The 9,457-nt window shown below is 43.4% G+C and overlaps 1 protein-coding gene across 1 annotated transcript in view; it reads right to left on the reverse strand.

Moving 5' to 3' along the window:
- Window positions 1-716: 716 nt before the first annotated feature.
- Window positions 717-9,457, reverse strand: part of LOC137905703 (sarcoplasmic reticulum histidine-rich calcium-binding protein) — a 12,147-nt gene continuing 3,406 nt past the window's right edge. The window contains exons 2-6 of the mRNA XM_068749952.1: window positions 5,447-5,565; window positions 3,083-3,151; window positions 2,390-2,441; window positions 1,864-1,900; window positions 717-1,779 (exon numbers count right to left, since the gene is read on the reverse strand). Coding sequence (XP_068606053.1) covers window positions 1,737-1,779; window positions 1,864-1,900; window positions 2,390-2,441; window positions 3,083-3,151; window positions 5,447-5,565 — 320 coding nt within the window. The 3' untranslated portion in view covers window positions 717-1,736. The remainder of the gene's footprint in view (window positions 1,780-1,863; window positions 1,901-2,389; window positions 2,442-3,082; window positions 3,152-5,446; window positions 5,566-9,457) is intronic.

The raw sequence follows: 9,457 nt of genomic DNA on the forward strand, positions 1-9,457 counted from the left end.
CTCTAACAATGTTTAAGTTACAACATTTTAAAAAAGTGGTATCAAAACTGAATATTTTATTGTAATTACTGTGGTGACTAAAGAGTTAATTGAAAAAATAAATAGTTATTTAACAGCATGTTAAGGAGTAGTTACAGTTTGACACCCCTGATCTAAGATGTTCAGATCATTTATTTACCGGTAAATGCTTTTCTGATAAATACTTTTATTTATGAAAGATACGTTTTGGGGTTTCATTCCAGAATTCATTGCAAGATCAATGAAGAGTACCAAAGGAAAATGATAATCTGATCATCTTACTCCTGAATCAAATCACTCATTATGAGTATTTGTCATGATATTATCAATAATGGAATTTTCTGTTTCTCTTGTGTATGAATTAATTCTTAACAAAAAGGATGAAGCGTAAAGACAGTTTAGGAAATCATTTTTATGTTGTTATCTTTGGCTAAATTGATGTTAAAGTCTCCACGGATAAAACAAATTCTCTAAGAATTATTAATACAATTTAATAATTCTTCAAATTTGATCATGAACCTATTGGTATCAGAGTATGTTAAATAACTCCAACAATTATATTTTTCAAATTTTCAATGTTTATTTCAATAAATAGAGAATTTGATAGTCCATCCTCAATAAGTAAGTCATCACAGATAGTCAGTGTTGGGTGGACATGGTGTTGGGGAGGATGAAGCAAAGGACAGGACAGCCAAAAGTAAAGTAGTAGTAGTAGTATAATTTTAATTAGGGATGTCAGGATCCGATCACGTGCTTGCAGACTCAATCGGAATTGGACGTTACCTCCCGATCAGGATATTTATTTCCATTACTATTTTCATGACTCTCTATCAGATCTGGAGTTATGCGGTGGCACAGAGAAAGCCTTCCCTACTCCATCAGAAACGGCAATGCGTGCGGCTGCGGCATGACATCACTTCCTGTGACGCTGTTGGTTAAATGCCGTCCAGCGGGGCAAAAGACGGAAGCAGCTTGAAGCGAGTCGCGTGAGTACGTCTGCGCTGTGTAAGTATTTTGAAGTGGATCACAAAAACCTTGCTATTGAGCTGCTGTTAATTTTATTTTAAATATTCTTTTTTAATATTTCTTTTTGCACTAGTCCAAGTCCAAAGTGAAAAAAACAATTTTATTTATTACTTGAATGTTCAAGCTACGCCACAGAAGTGCTCTGTTTAAAAGTTAAATGTTGAAATAAGATGATTAAAATAAAAAATTAAGGGACATCCTGGAGCCGATTTTTATACTTTAATAAAAAAAAAATGTATTAAAGAAGTATCGGATCGGGGCTCGGTACCGGTATCGGTTCAAAATCCAATGACTCGAACTCCGGGGCAAAAAAACCCCGATCGGAACGTCCCTAATTTTAAGACACTACACTGTTTTCATAGAATGCATTTACGTTCTGTGGGATGTGTGCTTTAATTTCTTTAAATTTAATTGATTTGTGCACAGTCAAGTGAGAATTTTGAATGAAGAAATATTTCTGTGAAAATATCTCCTCTTTTTTATTCATCAAATCCCAGATATGACTTCAGATATTTAATTTCATCTCATGTCATCAAGTACAGATTTGAATTGCCAGTTAACAACAGAGCACAGCTACACAGCTTGTTCAGTTAGTCTTTAAGGCACTGTTGAGCATTCTCAAGGAAAAGACAACTCAGACGTGAAGGTGAAATATATTCGTTTGGCCACATGGTGGCGACATATGGATGGGTTCAGTTCTCATCATCATCATCATCGAATACGTCAGCGACAGTCCTGTGGGTGAGAGACAATCAGAAATGACGGACTGCGCCACACAAATGTTTGAAAAGGTTTCAGTCAAATGTAAATATGTCTCACTTGTAGATCGATCCAGTAACTTCATCGAGAATACCTCCTAAAGAAGAAAGTTCAAACTACTGTGAGCTGGAACCGCTTGCAACAACTTCAACATTCACATCAGTACAGCAATTATTTCCTTACAAGTTTGGGAAAGGAACGCTGATTTGACTTGCTAAAACCACTGTAAGTACTATTTTGAGGAAGAAAACTTTCTTTTGTATTATTTCCTGCAGGAGGATCAGTTGGCTCGGCCATCCTTTGGCCAACGGGGAAGTGTGGATCCTGCTCTCTTTGGGACTGTGCATCAATTTGAAAGCTCTTTGTGGTATTATGGGAATGTCTGGTTTAAATGAACGACTACCCCTCTATAATATGATGACATGGTTGGCCCCGAAGGGATTGCCACTTTATTGTGGTGGGGCTGTTTATGTGAATGTCAAGGTGTTTCTGTGGAGGAGTTTACCTGTAATACTGTAATACTATAGTACCTGTAATACTATAAAAAGGTGTGGATTTTCTGTGTGACAGTTCTTAATCTACTCACCAGGCTGGCAAATAGATCGGCACATTGGGCACACATGGCAGAAACTGCACATCTGTGATAAAGAGAGAATTACACATATTTATGTTAATGTTTAGTAATATAAATATATAAAATATACCGTATCATTCACTTTTGCTTACACATTTAACAATATTTAGAGATGACCAGGATAACAATTTTAATGCACAATTTATGCAAAAGAGATTAATGTATTATACTTACTGATATGTTTTACTTTCATAGATTCACAAAAAAATAAGTTTGGCTAATCTTTATTGATCGGTGAACAGGTTCTTCATTCGCTTACATTAGAGGAGCGCACAGGCTGGCTGCAAATCATTCGTTCATTGTTTCATGCATTTATTCAGTCATTCCTCTTCTTGTAGATGAGACAACCATAATCGTCTTCTCTTTGCTCTGGAGGAGACACCAGATCATCGCAGGGCCACACGAAAGACAGACAACCATTCACGCACACACTCACACCTACGGACAATTTTGAGTGGCCAATTCACCTAAATCGCGCATTCTGTCTGGAGAGAACCCACACAGACGCAGGGAGGACATACAAACGAAACGCCGCACGGCAAAGCCACAGTTGGAATTGAACCCGGGACCTTCTGGCTGTGAGAGAACAGTGCCACTGTGCTGCCCGGCTGCAAACCAAATGTCACATAATATGTCTGTCCTCACCTTGCAGTCATCGCAGTGTTCAGATTTGTCTCCCTCGTCACATGGACATTTGTCACAACTGTCACAGTGCTGCAAGAAAAATACGAGACATATTAATTCAAAAGGAGATCGAGAGAGCAAACCACCAAAATAGTCTGGCAGCGTGTACAACAGCTGTGTAGCAAACAATAAAGCAGTGCAGCATCTCACAGCGTCCCAGCGCTACACTTAGTAACGAGCTATCATTGCAGCAGCAACTCTTCTTTAAATTTACTGTACCTGCAGTATGCATCCCTCACATCGGCCACTTTGCACTTGGCTGACTTACGTCCATTCTGATTTACAACCAGGTGGTCAAACCCGATCTCGGTCTTATCTCAGATAGTACTTGTGTACTATATATATATATATATATATATATATATATATTCATCCATCTTCTTCTACTTATCCAGGGCTGGGCCGCGGAGGGGATTGAACATCTGAGGGGAGGGAATTGAACACTTCCCTAGACACCTGAGACGTTCCCAGACATAGTCTCTCCAGAATGTCCTAGGTCTTCCTCGAGTCCTTCTCACGGTGGGACACGCTCAGGACACCTCCCCAGGGAGGAGTCAAGGAGGCATCCGAAACAGATGACCAAGCCACCTCCGCTGGCCCCTCTAGATATGGAGGAGCAGCGGCTCTAGTCCGAGTTCCTCCCTGGTGACTTTTCGGCTCGGCTCCTTCTTCAAATAATAAATAATAATAATAATGCTTTGGACTTATATTGCGCTTTTCTATGAGGAACTCAAACTCAAAGCTCTCAACTCATTGTGCATTATTCATTCACTCCACACTTGGTGGTGGTACAGGAGCGAGGCTGCCATTCTGCGCCATCGGCCCTCCCGACCACCACCGACGTTTACTCGCTCACTACGTTCACACAGGTGAAGTGTCTTGCCCAAAACACAACACGTGCCGGAGCTGGGAATCAAACCACCAACCTCTCGATCATAGGACGACCCACTCAACCACCTGCGCCACCATCGACCCACCACGACAGATGACTGAATCCATCTGTCAATTTCATGCTCACTCCTGAACAAGACCCACAGATACTTTAACTACTCCACTTGGGGCAAAAACTCCCCACGACCCAGAGAGGGCGGACCACATTATTCTTGTCAAGAGCCTCAGATTTTGGTGGTGCTGATCGTCCCAATTGCTTCGTACTGGCCTGCAAACCGCCCCAGTACGCAGTGAAGGTCCAGGCTCAATGAGGTCAACAGGACAGCATCATCCACAAAGAGGAGAGATGAAATTATTTGGTCTCCAAACTGGACCCCCTCGGCCCCTGGCTGTTCCAAGAAATTCTGTCCGTAAAGATTATGAACAGAACTGGTGATAAAAAGGAGGACTGCCAGAGTCTAACTAACATGCACCTGGAACAGGTTTGACTTCCTGTCAGCAATACGAACCCTAGCTTCTAATTCAATCATACTGGGACTGGACATCACTCAGCAAAGGGCCCAGACCCCATAATCCCAAAACACCCCCCACAAGATACTACGTGGTCAAAAGCCTTCTCCAAATCCACGAAACGCATGTGATTGGGCAAACTCCCATGAACCCTTCAGCACCTGATGGAGAGTGCAGAGTCGAACCAATGTTCTGTGACAAAAACCCCAAGACAGTCTCTGTACCCTCAAAGTATTATTTTCACTACCCAACAATATCCCTAGTCAAGGTCATCAGCTCCCCAACTCCGCTGTTAACAGTGTTGATGGCCCACCACTTTCCCCTCCTGAGGTGCCTGATTGTTTGATTGATTTTCTTTGAGGGTGACCAACAGTCCTCCTCCATGGCAGCTTCAAACTTCTCCCAGCATCTTGTTTTTGCCTCCATAACCACTTGAACCACTTCCCCTACCTGTACCCATCAGCTTAATCCACAATCCCACAAGTCAATGAGACTCGAAAAGACTCCTTCTTCAACTTGACAGCATCCGTTACTTCTGGTCTCCATCACTGGGTTTGGGGTTTCCTCCGCGATAGGCACCAAAGACCATGTATGCTAGACGTTCCGACACACCCTTAAAAGACGCTTTGGCCTGTCGAATAGGGGGCCAGTGGATCCAACTCACCACAAGGTATTGATCAGTTGACAGCTTTGCCGCCCCTTTCTTAACCCAAGTCCCCAAGATACGCGGCTGGAACACCTCCTGGGCTCAGATTGTGGAGGCTATCCATCCCAATCACCCCCCTCCAAGTCTCACATGAACATTGAAGTCCCCCAGAAGAACAATGGAGTCCCCGGTCGGAGCACTATCCAGCACCCCTTCCAGGGAAAGGTGCAGGAAAAAAGAAATGTCTGTATATTGACAGAGCTTTGATTACTACATACCTCACATAATTCACAATATGAACACACTGAGCCCTTGTGATAAGCACCATCTTCATCATCATCGTCATCATCGTCGTCATCATCATCATCATCGTCATCGCCATCGTCATCGTCATCATCTGCACATCAGAATTATTAAGAAATATAATTTTTAAACTTAACCACCCCAAACCAGAAGACCAGAAGAATGGCTATTGTTTGAACGACCAGTTTTCTGATAAGTGGACGGCGTCCTTACCTCATAATCCACAGCTGCTCAGACATTTTGAATGCAGTGTAAATTTTGAGATTTCCAGGTGGTGTCTTAATTTTGAAAAATTTAGTTGGTTAAGCTTCAGTTAAATTTTTGCAAACCATAATCGCGGATTAAGTTACACCACCAACTGCTGGCTGTCTTCTCATCATATCCCATGAAACTACTGCCCAAGTACTGTAGTGATGTTATCGCTTTCTGGGCTGTGTCGTCCAGTAGTTTTCTGGTTGTGAGGATGTACTGTTGTTACCCTCGCCGAAGAGGAGGCGAGGGTATTGCAATTGGGTGCGTTTGTTTGTCTGTCTGTTTGTTTGCTTGTTTGTCTGTCCGAGCGCATAACTCAAAAACTAGTAACCCAATCGACTTGAAATTTTTACACAAGCAAGATTCTGTCCGTGGCTCGGTCCTCCCCAAGAATGGCGTTGATCCGGATCCAGATTCTAGAATTATTTTTACATCTGGAATTGTGCCTGTGCTGTAAACTGCCACTTTAAGAGGGAGGGACACGAATGGCATGACGGGAAAAAGAGTCCAGAAGGAGTCTTGTAGTACATTCCGGAGCAGCAAGCTAGAGCAGGTTTGGCCCCTCTGAACCGGAAGCCCTGTTTACTGTCTCACAAGATCCAATAGTCTATTGGAGGCGGGGTCTGCAATCTCTGATTGTCGTTTTCTAGTTGGATGTTGCGTTGGTGAGGACCAGTTGACGCTTTAATTCAGAATATATTTTAGATAATTCTCAGATCAATTCTTGGTGGAAAACATGTGTAAAATCACAATGGCCCAGAAGTTAAAATCACAACACTAGATACCGAAAAAGAACTACAAACAATCTAAAATATTGAACAATTAAGAGCAACACATGACAACAAGCCCTCACAAAACACATCAAAATGCAGGCCAAATTGACAAGAGACAAAACAACAATAAATCAGAAATCACAACTAGAACACATAAACATTAACAACTAGAAAGACAATCAGAGATTGCAGACCCCGCCTCCAATCGACTATTCGATCTTGTGAGACAGTAAACAGGGCTTCCGGATCAGAGGGGCCAAACCTGCTCTAGCTTGCTGCTCTGGAACGTACTACAAGACTCCTTCTGGACTCTTTTTCCCATCATGCCATTCGTGTCCCTCCCTCTTAACGTGGCAGTTTACAGCACAGGCACAATTCCAGATGTAAAAATAATTCTAGAATCTGAATCCAGATCCGGATCAACGCCATTCTCGGGGAGGACCGAGCCACGGACAGAACCTTGCTTGTGTAAAAAATTTCAAGTCGATTGGGTCACTAGTTTTTGAGTTATGCGCTCGGACAGACAAACAAACAAACAAGTAAACAAACAAACAGACAAACAGACAAACAAACAAACAAACGCACCCAATTACAATACCCTCGCTTCCGCTTCGGCAAGGGTAATAAAACAGAATTAAATTCTTACCTCCACTGAGACGGGGGCTATGTGATCACCAGTGTTTGTCTGTCTGTCCATCTGTTAGCATGATAAGTTCTGCATGGATATTGATGAAATGTTAGCAGGAACAGATGATTACATTTAGGTGATGATCCAGAAGAGATACTGGATTATGGATCAGTTTGACATTTTCAGGAACATTACAGACAATAGAGCTTCAAAATTAAACTTAAGAGTCATCCGATGAAGTTTAGGGAAAATGTAGTTCAGGCTAGACTAAGGGCAGAAGTAGGTATTTGTGAGCAGCAGAATGGCTTTATGCTAAGGAAGAGTACCACAGACGCAATGTTAGCATTGAGGCTACAATGGAGAAGTACAGGGAAGGTCAGACGGAGCTGCATTGTGTCTTTGTAGATCTAGAGAAAGCCTAGAACAGGGTGCCCAGAGAGGAACTGTAGTACTGCATGAGGTACTGTGGTACTGCACGAGGTACTGTGGCACTGCATGAGGATGTCTGGAGTGGCAGAGAAGTATGTCAGAGTAGTTCAGGAAATGTAGGACAGTTGTACAACAGCAGTGAAGTATGCAGTAGGAGTAACAGGGGAGTTTAGTGTAGAGGTGGGACGCACCAGGGATCAGCTCTGAGCCCCTTTTTGTTTGCCATGGTGATTGATAGACTAACAGATGAGGTGAGACAGGAAGCTCCTCTGAATATGATGTTTGCAGATGACATTGTGATCTGCAGTGAGAGCAGGTAGAGGAGAATCTAGAGACGTGGAGGTCTGCTCTAGAAAAGAGAGGCATGAAGGTGAGCAGGAGTAAAACAGAGTACATGTGTAAATGAGAAGGTCCCAGGGGGGACAGTGAAGCTACAAGGAATAGACGTAAAGAAGGGAGAGGACTTCAGGTACCTCGGGTCAACAGAGCAGAGTGATGGAGAGAATGTGGAAAGGAGGTGAAGAATCGTGTGCAGGCAGGCTGGAACGGGGGGAGGAAAGTATCAGGTGTGCTCTGTGATAGGACGAAGGGACAGGTCTACAAGACAGTGGTGAGGACAGACATGATGGACGGCTTAGAGACAGTGGTGAGGACAGCCATGATGGACGGCTTAGAGACAGTGGTGAGGACAGCCATGATGGACGGCTTAGAGACAGTGGTGAGGACAGCCATGATGGACGGCTTAGAGACAGTGGTGAGGACAGACATGATGGACGGCTTAGAGACAGTGTCTCTGAGGAAAAGACAGGAGGCGGAGCTAGAAGTGGAGGAGATGAAGATGCTGAGGTTCTCCTTGGGAGTGACCAGGTTGGACAGGATTAGAAATGAGACAATAAGAGGGACAGTGAAGGTTAGACGTTTTGGAGACAAGGTCAGAGAGACCAGACTTTGATCGTTTGGACATGTCCAGAGGAGAGACAGGGACTATATCGGTAGAAGGACGCTGAGGATGGAACTGCCAGGGAACAGGACTAGAGGACGACCCAGGAGAAGAGACATGGACGTAGTGAGGGAGGACATGAGAGTGGCTGGTGTTGGGGAGGACGATGCAAAGGACAGGGTGAAGTGGAGAAAGTTGATTTGCTGTGGCGACGCCTCACGGGACAAGAAGAAAGTACAGTAGTAGAGCTTCAAAATGTGTTCCTCAATATCTCGGTTGATTATTGATCAATGTTTATGGAATTTGACACAATAGTAGTTTATTAAAAAGGAAGGTTTTTCGTCTCCTCTTGAACATAGAGATTGTGTCTTCTTCACGTAACGAATCACGGAGCTGATTACACAATAAAGGAGCTTGATAACTGAAAACTCCAAATCCCCCAAGTCTGCTTTTAGAAATGTTTGGACCCAACATCAGACTGGTATTTTGGGGCCGCAAGTGTTGCAATATGGCATAATGAGTTCTGTAAGGTAAGGAGGGGCCTGGCTTTTGAGGGCTTTAAAAGTGAGTAGAAGGACTTTATATTCAATTTGTGCTCTAACAGGAAGCCAATGCAGAGACATCAGAACAGGGGAAATGTGTTCTCTCAGTCTGGCCTGGGAACGCCTCTGGATCCCCCCCCGGAAGAGCTAGAGGAAGTGGCCGGGGAGAAGGAAGTCTGGGATTCCCTGCTTAGGCTGCTGCCCCCGCGACCCGGCCCCGGATAAGCGGTTGAAGATGGATGGATGGATGGATTGTTTATAAATGAAAAAGAAAAAACAAGAAATCTTGATAACGTCCGCAATCCGGATCTAATCCAGATTACATTTTGTGGTGAGATAGAGGTTCCCACCTTAAATTCCATAAACATCAGTCAATAATCAACCGAGATATTGCGGCTCAAATGTTGAAGCTCCATTGATTA

The sequence above is a fragment of the Brachionichthys hirsutus genome, chromosome 16 (assembly GCF_040956055.1).
Source record: "Brachionichthys hirsutus isolate HB-005 chromosome 16, CSIRO-AGI_Bhir_v1, whole genome shotgun sequence".
Taxonomy (NCBI): Eukaryota; Metazoa; Chordata; class Actinopteri; order Lophiiformes; family Brachionichthyidae; genus Brachionichthys; species Brachionichthys hirsutus.